Genomic DNA, 14244 nt, shown 5'->3' with positions numbered 1-14244 from the left:
TCAGAGTTCATTGTCGTATTAAAGAGACATTATGAGGTCTTGATCGAATTGAATAATGTGCCAACGGTGAATCACTAAGGTCTCGTACGTAACAACGGGTTCGCACTAAGCAGCTGCCTCTTCTGTCTGTCTGTTCTGCATGAATACCAACACTCAGGGGCTTGCTTCTTACGCTCTAGCGGTAATTTATGGACATAATCTAATGCGGCGTTAAGTCGGATTTAAGGAACGGCATATACGGTTCGTAATCAGAGAACGGTACATGCGGTTCTAACATTTTTTATACTTGGTAATATTTACTAACTACCTGCTTTGAAAGAATACATGTGATTTGGGCCTGTGATTACGATTATTCTCTGTCGTTCTATCAGAAAAGCCATGGAGTACTTATAGTTCGGCAGGTCCTGCCCCAATTTGCTTTTTACTTAGTATCCAACAATCAATTTGCTCAAGTCAAACATCTGTGTCTTCTCCGCCATTTTATAAGCCATATCTACCTTCTCTCATTCTTCTCTCGGAATGTCGACCCCAAAGAATCTAGCTGCGTGGCTCACCAAAGCTGGCTCTCCCCTACAGGTGGATGATGCTCCACTTCCCACGGCTGGTCCAGGAGAACTCGTCATTAAAAACGCCGCAATTGCTATCAATCCTCTCGACTGTCATATGCTAGACTCCGGGGTCTTCGTGAAGCAATGGCCCGCTATCTTCGGTTGCGACATCGCCGGTGAGGTGCATGAAGTGGGAGATGGCGTTGAACGCTTCAAGAAAGGGAATCGTGTAATTGGGTATGTTATTTGACAGCATATCCAAGCCAAGTTATCCTGAACTAATTTGACATCTCTTCCACAGACATGCTATCAATTTGACTAGCGGGCGCCCAGAAGATGGCGCATTCGCTCTGTACACGGTGATTCCTGCAACCAAAGCAGCCATACTCCCTGATGAAATATCTTTCACAGATGGTGTTGTGGTTCCGTTCGCATTGGAAGCGGCTGTCTGCGTGCTTTCCCTCAAGGAGCCCGGCTTCGCCATGCCCGGTGTAAATACACCTGCACTGAGCCTTCCATATCCCTCACTACAGGAGGTGCCATCTAGTGGAAAGACGCTCGTTATATATGGTGGCTCTTCCTCTGTGGGCTCGATGACAACCCAGCTTGCCGCATCGACCGGAATTCATGTCATCGCCATTGCCGGAGCACATAATTTCGAATTCAGCAAGCGGTGCGGCGCAGCTGAAGTATTTGACCGCAATGATGATTCACTTGTCGACAAGGTTACCGACGCAATTCGACAGAATGGTGGCGAGTTCGTTGGCATCTTTGATGCTATAGGCACTGCCGAGACTTACGCCCACGACATCATCATTCTTGATCAGCTAGGTGGAGGGCATCTTGCCTCCGTGCATCCTCCTCCTCCTGCTACCGATCTCCCCGCGAATGTCAATGCCGGTATGATCTTTGCTGTCAACGATGTTGCGATACCTGTCTGGGAGGAATATGTTACTCCTGCGTTGCAGTCGGGAAAGCTCCAGTGCCTCCCACCCCCGCTGGTCGTCGGCAAGGGTTTAGAGCATGTTCAATCTGCGTTGGAAAAGTGCAAGGCGGGTGTCAGTGCCACGAAGCTGGTGGTGGAGTTGTAGCTGCTGTGTTCCTCGTTTCCCTTCTACGGGAGCAAACTATGGCTTTTGTCACGCTGGCCGCAACGTACCTGATATAGGTGTATCATTTCACTTTGGTTCATCACTTTCGACCATATTTCTGTTTACTCCTTGCTAGCAATGGTTTAATAAAGACTTTGTTTGGTCAAGGCATAAGAATGCGTATCCGTTTTAAATAAAAGTAAAGTCGCTAAAACACATGAATGTATTGATTATGATTTAAATAGACCCGCAAGTGCTGATTCTATCGCAATCTGAATCTACATAGCCATTAGAGGTCACGGTTTTGCCGAGGTACTAGTTTGACATATTGCAAACTTAACGATAGAGAAGGAAAGATCTTCCAGTGTCAATCCAGAAAAATCTATGCATGTTCGATATACATGGCGTGCTGTGTGTGGAGTGTGAGTTTAATAAGTTGTATAATTAAGATATACAAAAAATATATGGGACGAGCCGGGATTGAACCAGCGACCTTGCGAACTTCAGTCGCACGCTCTCCCAACTGAGCTATCGTCCCATGTTGAGATGTTTTATCTCGACTTATTTAGGACTATGTTTCTAGAATTGATATGCTGTTTGTAGTAGGTAGTTAAGTTAATTAATGATATTAACTACTTCGTAGTTACTCCGTACATTAGAAAAAAAATGCACTCTCCAGCCATAGATAGAAAAGTCGCTTTCACTGATTAAGCCTCTTACCGTTTTCTTTCCACCGTCTATCTACCTATAAAATTGAGAAGGGGGAGAAAATGTCTTGAAAAAGAATATCTGACACTACCGAAAAAACAAGTTACTGAAACGGCTACCACCAAAAAGACACGGCCTCATAAGCAACCATATACTCCGTACTCTCGTCGATAATAGGGTTCGAGTGTTAGGAAGCGCAATTTAGGGGGGGTAAACAATAGATAGTCACTAACGGAGAGTCCAAGGTAAAAAGACAAAAACAATGATGGGGCGAGCCGGGATTGAACCAGCGACCTTGCGAACTTCAGTCGCACGCTCTCCCAACTGAGCTATCGCCCCACACTATACTAATAGGCGGTTTATTTGGCTTTATCAAGCTTGGATAAACGCTACCGAGTAGATTAAGCCAAAACACCATAGTAATGCGATATATTATTCTACATTCATACCTCAACAACTTTACTTTTATATTACCTCATTATTTATCGAGAGTTGTTAGTAAGACTTGTTAAAGCCATATATCAGTTTTAAAGAGTAGAATGCTGTATTATCGTCATTTCAAAGATTACTGAAACTACGTTGCTAAAAACTAGAAATATATATATCAAAATAGTCAAGTCTCAACCCTTCTTCAAGCTCCCGAAGTGACGAGATATCACCTAGAAAGTATGAGGCTATAAGGCGAAATCCGGAAAGAACACTGTTTTTGAGATATCAAGTTGTAATTTATCGCATTTACTATGGTGTTTTAGCTAATCCACTCGGTAGTGTTGATTCATTCGGTAGTGAAATATGTTGGACAAAATACAACGTATTTTACCACTAGACCATAACAAAAACTAAGGGTCCTGTTTAGGGCCTAGGGGAGTCATATGTGTAAGTTGAAAAAATACGTTAGTTAAATAGTCTATGAAGGCTTAGCAGACAAGGCATCTGAGCAAGCATACAACATGTTGACCTCAAACTAATCGAGAGCCTCTAGGAAATCGTCCTGGACACTTTCGCTTACTAGAGTTTGGAGTTTAACAACTCCAGGAACTGCACATAGTACATATATGCATTGAATGGAGTTATCAAAGATAGAGGACGATGGCCATGGATGTATGCATATCCTACTCGTGTGGTAAGGATGTTTAATTCGAACCAGTCAAAACCATTTTGGCATTCTTCAGGTATTCGAATCTTTCTCGATATGTCCTAGGCTGTTTCTTGGGGTCTCCGTTTGGCTCAAGATCGAATATTATGCCGGGAAGCTTAGGATAATCGGCTAAGTCGCAGTGTGCGTTCCGAAATCCCTGATGGATTTTCCACAAATTCGTGAAAGAAATCATGTCAATTTTCTTGTTGACGGGCTCGAAGCAATGATTTTTTCGTTTCCCATCGCAATAATATTTGAGCCGAGGTTGAACAAGGCGAGCGGGTGAGTGAAGTGTTCACTCTGGTGTGTAGTAATCTCTTTCGCGCCCGCATTCTACTTTCTGGTTAGTTACCTTGACCATAACCCCTGCAGCGTACACGAACAATATCAGCACAACCCTCCAGGCCATTGCCTGTGCGGCATAGGGGGCCCTTCCAATTTGCCTTGCGGCGTTTAGTCTGGACAATAACCCTACTTTCTGTGTATGGTCCTGCACTGTGTGGTTAACAGGGACGAGACCTGGCTTTCCTTTGTAGCCATCTTGCCCACAGCCATTGCCACCCTTCTGGACACCCGGAACAACCTCGATAATGTAACAACTTGGCAATTCCACAACAAAGAAGAGAAAAGCGTCGTTCAGAACGGGCCTCTGGCAACCCCGGCATCTTAGACGCGTTGATTTCCCTGGCTCTCCTGGGATCGCTTTACCTTACTTGAATCCTGATTCAGTTCAGGTGATCTTCCGGTTGTACATGATTCCGATCATGCGGGCGAGATGGTCAGTCGAGAATTGACCAAGGTTCGATACGCGGCCTTTGCCAAGAAGAGAAAATGCCGATTCCAGTGTCTCTCGATTTGTTATTGGCACATCATGAATATTGAGACCATCCTGGGGCCGGAGCCATGAGAAGTTATCAAACGGGGTACATGATAGCGTATCAAGTCGTCACCACATTACATCGTCTTCAACGACGCAGGAGCCATGGATCCATATATACATACTGTTGGGCTACAAAGGGAGAGGGAAGAAGGAAGAAATCTTTCCTATTCAATCTATCAAGAAGAGTGACTTTATACCCTGCTAAACTAGCAAACAAACGCTCAGTCCAACAAAGAATCGTCAGGACAGTCCTAAGACGGTTAGGGGACGGTCTGATCTCCAACACATACATATGTAAATAACAATCTTAGTGTGTTATCCGATTCTCTTATCATTTAATTTCACAAATAAAGATGTAGCACCAGTTTAATTGTATGGCTCGGGAGAAAACACATCCTTAAGACGAAAGTGTGACAAGTCCCAAATAATCTGCGCAGTCTGCTTCAAGTTCCGCTTAACAATGACAGAAGTAGGAAGAGAGAAAATCTCATCAATCTCCTCAAGTGATTTGTTCTTAGTCTCCGGCATAAATAGAATCTGGTAAACCCAGCCGAGGACAGCAATACCACCGTAGAACCCAAGCGTCAGACCAATCCGATGCATAGACTCCATCATGCGCGTGAAGTTGTACGTGACGATAAACGAGCACAGAAACAAGTTAGCGTCGGCTGTCGTCATTCCATACGAACGCAGGTACGTGGGGAAGACCTCGGAAGGCACGACCCACGTTAAGCAAGCATATGAGCCGAAGAAACCCATGTACAGCACAATACCAGTGAGGTAGATTCCCTGCGCCGCGGCGGGGTATTTATCAGCATCGATAGTGTAGCCGACTCCGACGAGTACAAGACCAATAAAGAAACCGGGAAGCATCGCGTTCGCCCAGTATCGACGACCAAATCGCTCCATGTACAGCACGGCCGGGATGGTGCCGATCAATAGTGACCCACCGCCGACAAGAGACATGAAAACGGCGTCCTTGTCACCGAAGCCGATTGCCTGCATCAACGTTGACATGTAGTACATCACCGCGTTAACGCCAGTGAATTGCCCGAGAAAGATCATGATATTGGCGTAGACCATTGCACGGCGCGCACGAGGCACAGTGAAGAAATCCATCCAAGGGTACTTCTTCGTCTGGGCTTGCTCTTGGTTCTCGGCTGTGACAGCCTGACGCATACCGAGGAACTCATCTTTGGCTTCAAGATCGTTGAACCCACGGATCTTCTTCCATACTGCGTATGCTTGGATCTCGTGCCCCTTGTGCATTAGGAACCGGGGGCTCTCTGGTAGAAAGAGCATGCCCACGAAGAGGATTGTTGAGAAGACCAGTGAAGAGCCTAGGATGTAACGCCAGTTTCCTTCGACACTAACAAACATTGCGGCGACGGCGTAACCGAGGACTTCGCCCAGGGCAATGTTTAGTTGGTACAGGGAGACGAGATTACCGCGGAGTCTGCGGGGGACTGTTGAATATTGGGGTTAGAATTAGACATATAAGTGGGTTGGGAATGATGGGCTACAAACCACACTCTGCGACATAGACTGGAACGGTACCACCCTCCAAACCGACACCAGCTCCAAGAATGAATCGGCCAGCGAAGATCATTCCGAAGTTGATAGCGCCAGCCTCCAGGGCAGCGCCAATAGTGTACAGGATGCAGGAGACGATGATAGCCATACGACGACCAAGGTACTCGTTTGCTGGAGAGAGGAGAAGAGCACCGGCCACGGCTCCAAGCGGCATACCAGCATTGACTAGACTGTTGTCTGCTGAAGACAGGCCCAGATCAACAGGGAGGTAGAGGTTTGCACCACTGATAAGCGACTGGTCAAGACCAGATAGCATACCTCCCATGGACGCGAAAGCGACGAGGACGTAGGTGAAGGTAGCAGGGTTTGACAAGGTCATCTCGAAGCGGGATTTGGGGAGAATGTGCACCTGCTCTTCAAGCTGCTGTAGTTCCGCGTCCATAGCGGCTTCGGTCATCCCGTTTTGGAGCTTTTGCTCCGCCACGTCGTTGATCTTGGAGGCGACGGATTCCATTTCTTCCCTGTGTGCATTTTGGAGCGCCTCGGCATCTTTAGGGTCGGCCATGATGAGACCTCCTTCTCAGGAGATAGTTTATAGGTCTACTAAAGGATATAAAGTATAACAGTAGATTGGAACCGTCACCTCAGGCTCTGCCGGAGCAGGGACTAGGATTTATAGAGAATGGAGAAAAAATATGGAACAAGTGATTGCACCAGCTGACTGAGCCAAGCGGCAGAGCGCAGGACTATTTCAGGCCATCCTGATGACGATCATGGCGACGGTTGTTCGACATCACGCACGACAAAGACTCGGTGTGGGGGTTCGGCCCAAAAAACAAAGTCAAGAAACCGCCTGGCGATGCGCTAGGCTGTATAGATTGGCCGACTCGTGAGCCAGACTCGGTCTGGAGTATGCACTCTGTACCCTCCCATGTGCGGAGAGAAGTGGGGAACCAGGCCAGTCCGGGGTGATTAGGTTGGGGAGAAGGGGACGGACGAAAACGCGGGCTCACCGGGAGACAAAAACAGGATTAAAGCTGGAATATGCAGTGTGCCGTAAGGGAATACAGGGATTGGAATGTGGAGAGACATGGGGGAATTCAAGATATGGGGGAATCGTGCCACCAAAGCTTATGTCGACTATTCCTGGGCACACAATAGGCAGTCTGTGTAAGTAACTCTCAGACCTCAGATCAATAATGCTGTCAAATGTGGCCTCATACTTCTGGAATCTTCCCGGATACCCGTTGTGTCGGCATATACCACGGTATAGCCGTATTGACGGAGTGAACCCTACGGAGGAAGGCAATCCCAACACTTTAAGCGGGATATATCTGTAGCAAAAAAGAATTTCATCAAGGGCCACATCTTGAATATAATACGGGCTTTGAAAGGCGCTAGGACTCGGTATCCAACTGGCTTTGGAGTCCCCGGGAGAGGTCTGCGATATATCGGCGACATCTCGGGGAAAATGGAGGATATAGTGAATTTTCTGATCAACTAAGCTCAACTAAGCTTCAAATCTGGGCTTGGGCCCATCAGCTGAGTTGCGTTATACTCGGAGCATAACGGCTTTTCAGCCAAACACGGGATGGCTGCGTCGGGGTCAGTTAAACTGGGGGGTTTCCCCCAGAGCAAGCCAGGATGATCATTCGCTGGCTGTTGTTTAGCTTTGGTGGCTAATCATCCCTGGTTTCAAGGACTAATTATGGGGGCCATGGCATATCTTAGGTTGGATAGTTGGAAAGGGTGATCTCTGCCCTATTGGGGATGAGTTTAAGTAGTCTGAAGGATTCGGCCCGAAATATCCCTGAAGCGTGGGGGAAAAGGTCAAATTAGCAAATCTTCGCGACTTCTCGGAACATACTACAATATCATGCTACATATAATGTATTTGGTACATATCTAGGAATCACCTGACCATCCATGATGGAACATTTGAATGAACTTTGTCCTCATGTATGTACTCGGTAAACATTGAACATAAAATAACTCCCGACGCCACGCTCTCCACCATGCAATGTAAGCCTCTACACTTTCATCGTCTTCCAGGCGCTCCAACCGGCTTCCGAATACTGGGGTCAACATTGGGGCTAGGAGACCTTCCTCCTTGTAATCTGGCCCGCAGTCGGTCCTGGGCGGAACCACCACCCGACCCGACACGGTCGAGATTCGGACGAGCCTGGGAAGACTGATGCGACCCAGTTCGCTGGCTGGGCAATGGCCGAGCTCCAGATGGATGGGGGAGCCCGACCCAGCAGGCGAGTAGGACTGAGAATGTGTGATGGCCGGACCAGGCGAGGGGGAGGGGCCCGGCGGCGCGCTGTTGGTGGAGGTAAGCGGTGGGGCTGTGCCACCACGTCCGCGACGAAGACTAGCTGTCTGTGGGATTGATGTTTGGGATGTGGGAGAATCGCCCCATAGATCACCTAAACCCCCGCTACGGCTGGAGTTGGCGGACCCTTGGTTGTAGCTGCCGGGGGGTAGTTGTGAAGTCGCGATCGGGCGGGAGGGTGTCGGAGACGGAGCCTTGGGATCTTGTGGGAGCCATGGCGGGAATGGTCGACCATTTTCGGTGTAGTAGGCTCGCAGGGCGTTGGAGATGTGGGAGCAGTCTTCGTTGTCTGGGTCATCTCCCTCGTCGCCTAGGGTAATGGCTCGGCGAAGGTTGGTGAGTCGCGAACCCAGGCCAGAGATGGCTGAGGAGGAGGTCAAGGATGTGAAGTACGAGCTCATTTTGCAGCAGCCGGGTGATGTGGTTGAGTAATGCGCGGTTTGTAGAATGGAAGCTTCGGTGCGGGGTGGGTTGGCGCGGAGCTGGAGCTGTACTTGTGGGGACCCAATGCAAGAGCTTCAGGGTCGAATAGTTGGACAAGAGATGAAGATGATCACAATGGATTATTAAAGGGGATATTAACAGAAGAACCGGCTCCTGGGGTGAGGTGAAGTCGTTCAAAGGAAAATGAAAGGCGACAAGTGGACATTCATTGGACGATAGTCAACACGTGATCACGTGTTTCACCTAAATAAAGCACCAGCCAGGTCTTGTCGCAACTAAATTATGTTGAGGCATCTCAGGAATAACAGAGATATCGAGCGGTACAGCTGAAGATAAAATAGACATTGGAGAATCTAGGATCGTGAGTTGTAGTGAATGCAATATAGCAGGGTATGATGCCCAATCACTAGCACAGAATAAGAATATAAAACAAAAAGAAATGACAGCCCGAACGCCATGCAAGATCAGGTAAACTTTTCCCAAACTCTCTTAACATCGACAAAATCATGCCATGACCTGGTCCTTGCCAGCACCCTCGGTCTCGTATTCGATCTCGATGCGAGGGCCCTTCTTGCGAGGCTTCGCCTGGGGAGCAACATGCTTCCGCTTGGCACTGGGCTTGGGCTTCTTCTCATCTGCGCTAGCCTCCTCATCGTCCTCGCTGTCATCATCATCACTCTCATCGTCATCGTCATCGTAGTCGCTGGAGTCAGCCGAATCGACGCCCAGCCAGTCCTCCATATCCTCGAGGTCCTCCTCTTCATCGAGATCGCTGACGTACTCGACCTCACCAACACCCTCTTCCTCCTCCTCCTCAATCTCCTCGCCGTCATCCATGTCCACATCACGCTGACCGTCACCAGCCCGCTCAAGACCACGGAGAACCTTCTTCCAGATGCCCTCCTCAACATTGAGTGGGCGGTCACCGTAAGCGCCGCTGCGCAGACGCTCAATAAGCTCACGCTCAATGGCTCTCTCGACCCTAGCGGCAGACTCGGCCTTACGCTCACGGGTCTCCTCACGACGGCGGATCTTCGGCGCCAGCTTGGGCACAATACGCTCTCCGAGACGCTCGTCTTCCTTGGCGATGTTCTTCATGCGGATGCTGACCTGCGTCAGGCGGGTGAGACGCTGCTTGCACTTGTGGGTCAAGAATTTGGGCCAGTAGATAAGGCGCTCATCGACTTGCTCAAGGGCCTTGGCGTAGTTGGAAGATAAGCGTACACGCTCCCACCATTTGCTGGGCATATGGGCTCGTTCGACGGTCTTCATGTACAGGTACATGACGCCTGTTTCGGGATCGCTTCGCACCGTCGCATATCGCGAGTTGGCCAGTGGGCAGGACTGGCGATTGCACAGACCGCTGACGTTGTATTCATTGCGACAGAAGTTTTGGTCTTTAGTCGTTCTAGAGAGAAGGTTGGAATTAGTGGAAGGTTCTTGCTTTTCTGTCCATGAATAATGGAGATAAACCTGCGGACTGAATAGCCAGCGAGTGAAGATTTTACACTTACTTGAGTTTGTAGGAGCAGAATTGCTGGTTGATAACTTGCCAGACAATTTCGTCAGACATGATGGGCGAGGAATTGACAACCGAAAAAGTGGTTGGTCCTGGAGTCTACGCAGCAGATGTTTAACCACGAAGAAAAAAAAAAGATTCGATATGTATTGACCGCCTTCCTGAGTAGGGTAGTCACGTGCTTTACTTATCGATTCCGCGCAACGTCATTGGACCTGGGGAGAGATCCACCTTCCAAGGTTGCCGTCCAACAACGACGATGTACGGAGTATTAACGCTGTTCCTCCATTTCCGTGTTTATTGGCTCCTTAGGTCTCTAATTAAAAATGGAAGTGTATCTGATGGCTATGAGCTGGAAAGGGATATTTCGTATCCGAAACTACTCAAATCAAAGAATTATTTGGTTACATGTGCATTTAAAGTTCATATTTTAACACAGAACTAGTTGGCCTGATATAGGCGCTCATCTCAACACCATCTATCCCCAAATCCTGGTATCTACCAGCCGATGGTTGTGCCGTCGATGTTCCAGAAATCGCCCGCTCCGTTCTCCTTGGTCAAACCATCGATCTTGGCGACAATTGCATTCACGCTGTCCTCAACTTCAACGAAAGCGCTTGGGTAGCCCGCAGCTCGAGCAGCATCATTTCCAGCGTCTGTTTTAACAGCTCTATAGAAAAATATTAGCCAGTGCCCCAAGCAAGGGAAAGGGTTAAAAACAAGGTATCTATGTACATACCCAGGATGGATAGCCAAGGTCGCAATCTTTTCATGCTCATAGTTGATTTTCCGGATCAAGAAGTTCGCTGCAGCCTTGCTAGCACCGTAAGGCGCAATCTTGAGCGGGATATCTTGAATACCTCCGATCGTTCCCATAAGACTACTGCTTAGGATGAAACGAGCGGAGGAGGAGTTCTCAAGGAGAGGGAGTGTAGCCTGGAAGAGGCGCACAGGACCGATAGTGTTCACATCTAGATGGATTTTGATTTGCTCAATAGAAGAATCGGCAACAGCGGTGAAAGCGGCTATGTCAAAGACTCCCGCATTAGCGATAACGATGTCTAGAGCTGACACCCCATGGCCAGACAATGCCTCAACTGCAGCTTTGGCATCAGTGTCAGAGCTGGCGTCAATTTTGACAATAAGCAACCGACTAGTCTTCCCCGTGGGAAAGTCAGAGAGAGAGGTTGCTTCCGAGGAGGTTGGGTTGCGGACTGCTGCGATCACAGTCACATCATCGCGAGCTAGGTATTTGGCGACAAGACCACGGCCAATTCCTGAGAAACTTAGTACATTTAAAGTAAGATGGAGTTGATCTGTGGGCTTGGCTTACCTTTGTTGGCACCGGAAATCAAGATGGTAGACATGATAGTGATGCTTTGTATTCTTGCCTTTGGAGAAAGTAGCCTGGCGTATACTGGAATATTTTCTCGGATATATATGCTTTCTCTTACTCTTTATAGTGGTTATCTTATAATAACTGATATGAGAATCCACTTTTTGTGAACAAGGAACTCTTTAGTTGACTGAGCAATAAACTGAACTGATTTGCGAGCATTGGTAATAAGGATCTATAAATTCCCAAGCATTGGTAATCTCTAACATTTAAACATCCCTGTATAGTCTAAGATATGTGAATTATATGTAAAATCTAGTGCTGGTGGCATATGAATGGCACTGCTGCATTGTCATCTGCATAATAAGCACGCTACTGCATAATAAGCACGCTACTGCATGATAAGCATGCTATGCTGACCTGAGGGCATTCCTGTCTATTTTCTCCCTAGATTAGTTATGCGACTCTCGCTGGTGGCCTTTATCTGCTATGTCTGGTCATCTACCGATCCTATCCAAATCCACTGCGCAAGATCAGCCATAATTCCAAACGCCGACGCACCATAATAACTAGGCCAAAATATCAAAACGGCATTGTATCTTAGCTGGCATAGACAGGATCTTTTCAATGATCAGTAGAATCACTAACATACGTTTAATATATAACAATAGAGGTTTCCAATGGGCCTCCTGCCTACTTGCCTTCTTGAATTTGGCCATGCTTCCTTCCCCACACGCATTCACCTTAGAATTGATGGCGAACTGTATATGATTCATCCAATACCCATTCTATAAATATGGCCGGAACCTGAGAACCAAAAGCAAGTTCGCGTCGAGTGAGCGCAATTAGGCTCTATATGTATGTTCGATTAGCTGGAATATGAGTAGGCGGGGACCCCGGATCACGACATAAATGAAGGGATGAAACTTTTCTTTCAAATTATATACTTTTTCGATTATAGGAATCAATTGATGGAATCAAAAATATGTATGGAAAACACCACATCTGGTACCCCGAGGTCTTGGCAAACCTGGTCAAGTTCTTCAACATTGGAAAATTTGCAACATTGCATTTACTATGATAACCATATATATTTAAGAGATCCCAGCAGTAGACGCATCAATCAATATAGCTGCTCTGGAGTACGAAAGTCGAAATCATGGGAGATATAGGTATACTATTTAGATCAGACCAATGATACATATCCACGCTAAACCCTATCCAGTACGTAGTGTGTGTGGTTTGAGTGGACTATTTGACGCGCTTTCAAAATTCTAACCTTTCAAACGGCAGTCCATTAACAAAATGGCGCAAAATTCCCTCATACTCCCTCGTCCAGGGACAAAAAGTCCCGGTGACACACAAAAGCCAATTAAAGCTCCAACCGAGGCTCTTTTCACCTCGACCTTCGGCAATCTCCTCCCGAAGGCATCATACCTAGAGACTCCAAACGGGCGAGCAGCATATTACTCTCTACCACTAGTCTCAGCCTCATCTTCAGACCAAGAGCCAGGGAGCCCCATACAACGCCTACTATTCGTACACGGTGTTCAGACATCCGCAATTGGCCTCCAGCCACTAGCCACCACTCTATCAGCGCGCTTCCCATCCGCGCACTGTGTACTACTTGATCTATGGGGCCACGGGTTAAGTGATACGCCTATTTTGGCACACACGTCTGAACTATTCCATGAGTTGCTCTTAGCACTGATGGACCGACTGGAGTGGGCTGACGCGCATTTTGTGGGGTACTCGTTTGGAGGGTCGACGACAGCCTCGTTTACGGCTCGGCATAGCGAGCGTGTTGCCTCGATAGTGCTAGTCGCACCGGCGGGGTTGGTTCGTGCGGCGCAGTTGGAAGAATTGCAGAGGAGGTATATGCAGGGTGGGGAGGGGTTGGAGGACCAGGCGCGGGAGTGGGTTTTTGAGTGGTTGGAGGGAGGGAAATTGGTTGTTCCTGTGGATTGGAAAGAGAAGGTTGGGAGGGGGGGAGGTTGTTGCGGAGGCGGTTCGGGATTGGGAGGTTAGGGAGCATGGCGGCCATGTAGCCAGTGTGGTGGGGATTGTTCGGGATGGAGGAGTGTTCGATCGAGGTGCAGAATTTGCTGAGGCGGCAAAGAAAGGAATCCCGAATCTATGTATTCTGGGAGAGTTGGATGATTTGTGTAGTGTGCAGGATTTAGCTGCAGTTGGGATGCAGAATGTTTCTGTTATTCCGCAGGTTGGACATGGTGTTGTTAGAGAGAAGGTGTCAGATGTTGCTTGCCTGATCGAGGATTTCTGGAATGCGCTTTAATAACTAGTAGCCACTAGGTATAGATGGCGGAATATACATGTACATCAACTTCGATCTACACCAGTTTTATAGGCGTTTTAGAAAAAAGGAAAGCACAAGAGGACGTGCCTTCCAAAAATAACAGGAGTACTCCTGCACTATAGAAAGCGAGGGTATTGACAAAAGTCGATGAACTTGATACCAAGGAACTTGATACCAAGTACTGTCTAGATGATCAACCATCCAAGGTTGAACCGAAGTGATAGATTAGTCCCATAGTATGGCCCCGGAAGAGATGCTAGATGCGCTCAACAATACAAGGTGCTTAAGGTTAATATACAGAGAGCCACATGATACTAGATCGGTGGTAGGCAGGGCAATGGAAGAAGAGAGAGATGAAAAAAGCCTAAGCGTGAGAATATCTATCATAGACCGGA

At 47.8% G+C, this 14244-nt stretch overlaps 8 protein-coding genes across 8 annotated transcripts; 2 read left to right on the top strand and 6 right to left on the bottom strand.

Moving 5' to 3' along the window:
* Window positions 1–519: 519 nt before the first annotated feature.
* Window positions 520–1639, top strand: N7447_005033 (zinc-binding alcohol dehydrogenase family protein; the record flags this gene model as incomplete). Its single annotated transcript, XM_057229295.1, has 2 exons — window positions 520–785; window positions 850–1639. The coding sequence occupies 2 exons, from the start codon at window positions 520–522 to the stop codon at window positions 1637–1639; spliced, it is 1056 nt and encodes a 351-aa protein (XP_057084385.1).
* A 382-nt stretch (window positions 1640–2021) lies between these two features.
* Window positions 2022–2674, bottom strand: N7447_005032 (uncharacterized protein; the record flags this gene model as incomplete). The annotated part of the gene is made up of 2 exons (XM_057229294.1): window positions 2022–2194; window positions 2581–2674. Coding segments are annotated over 2 exons (267 nt in total), but the record flags the coding sequence as incomplete, so codon positions are not given.
* Window positions 2675–3780: 1106 nt separating this feature from the next.
* Window positions 3781–4414, bottom strand: N7447_005031 (uncharacterized protein; the record flags this gene model as incomplete). The annotated part of the gene is given in 4 exon segments (XM_057229293.1): window positions 3781–4187; window positions 4199–4224; window positions 4238–4374; window positions 4406–4414. The coding sequence occupies 4 exon segments, from the start codon at window positions 4412–4414 to the stop codon at window positions 3781–3783; spliced, it is 579 nt and encodes a 192-aa protein (XP_057084383.1).
* A 317-nt stretch (window positions 4415–4731) lies between these two features.
* N7447_005030 (putative MFS sugar transporter) lies at window positions 4732–6463 on the bottom strand (the record flags this gene model as incomplete). The annotated part of the gene is made up of 2 exons (XM_057229292.1): window positions 4732–5831; window positions 5893–6463. 2 exons carry the CDS (start codon window positions 6461–6463, stop codon window positions 4732–4734), a joined length of 1671 nt encoding a protein of 556 aa, XP_057084382.1.
* A 1340-nt stretch (window positions 6464–7803) lies between these two features.
* Window positions 7804–8634, bottom strand: N7447_005029 (uncharacterized protein; the record flags this gene model as incomplete). Its single annotated transcript, XM_057229291.1, has 1 exon — window positions 7804–8634. One exon carries the CDS (start codon window positions 8632–8634, stop codon window positions 7804–7806), a length of 831 nt encoding a protein of 276 aa, XP_057084381.1.
* A 547-nt stretch (window positions 8635–9181) lies between these two features.
* N7447_005028 (ribosome biosynthesis protein MAK16) lies at window positions 9182–10289 on the bottom strand (the record flags this gene model as incomplete). The annotated part of the gene is made up of 2 exons (XM_057229290.1): window positions 10192–10289; window positions 9182–10085 (listed from the first exon to the last, which is right to left on the bottom strand). Exons 1-2 carry the CDS (start codon window positions 10248–10250, stop codon window positions 9182–9184), a joined length of 963 nt encoding a protein of 320 aa, XP_057084380.1. The 5' UTR covers window positions 10251–10289.
* A 405-nt stretch (window positions 10290–10694) lies between these two features.
* On the bottom strand, window positions 10695–11563 carry N7447_005027 (SDR family oxidoreductase; the record flags this gene model as incomplete). Its single annotated transcript, XM_057229289.1, has 3 exons — window positions 10695–10866; window positions 10936–11473; window positions 11530–11563. The coding sequence occupies 3 exons, from the start codon at window positions 11561–11563 to the stop codon at window positions 10695–10697; spliced, it is 744 nt and encodes a 247-aa protein (XP_057084379.1).
* A 1274-nt stretch (window positions 11564–12837) lies between these two features.
* On the top strand, window positions 12838–13560 carry N7447_005026 (alpha/beta fold hydrolase; the record flags this gene model as incomplete). The annotated part of the gene is made up of 1 exon (XM_057229288.1): window positions 12838–13560. The coding sequence occupies one exon, from the start codon at window positions 12838–12840 to the stop codon at window positions 13558–13560; it is 723 nt and encodes a 240-aa protein (XP_057084378.1).
* Window positions 13561–14244: the final 684 nt, after the last annotated feature.

The sequence above is a fragment of the Penicillium robsamsonii genome, assembly GCF_028829455.1.
Source record: "Penicillium robsamsonii strain IBT 29466 chromosome Unknown utg000003l_segment0_segment0, whole genome shotgun sequence".
NCBI classification, from domain to species: domain Eukaryota; kingdom Fungi; phylum Ascomycota; class Eurotiomycetes; order Eurotiales; family Aspergillaceae; genus Penicillium; species Penicillium robsamsonii.
Note: the sequence above shows the minus strand (reverse complement) of the source record. Positions and strands in the feature narration are given on the sequence as shown.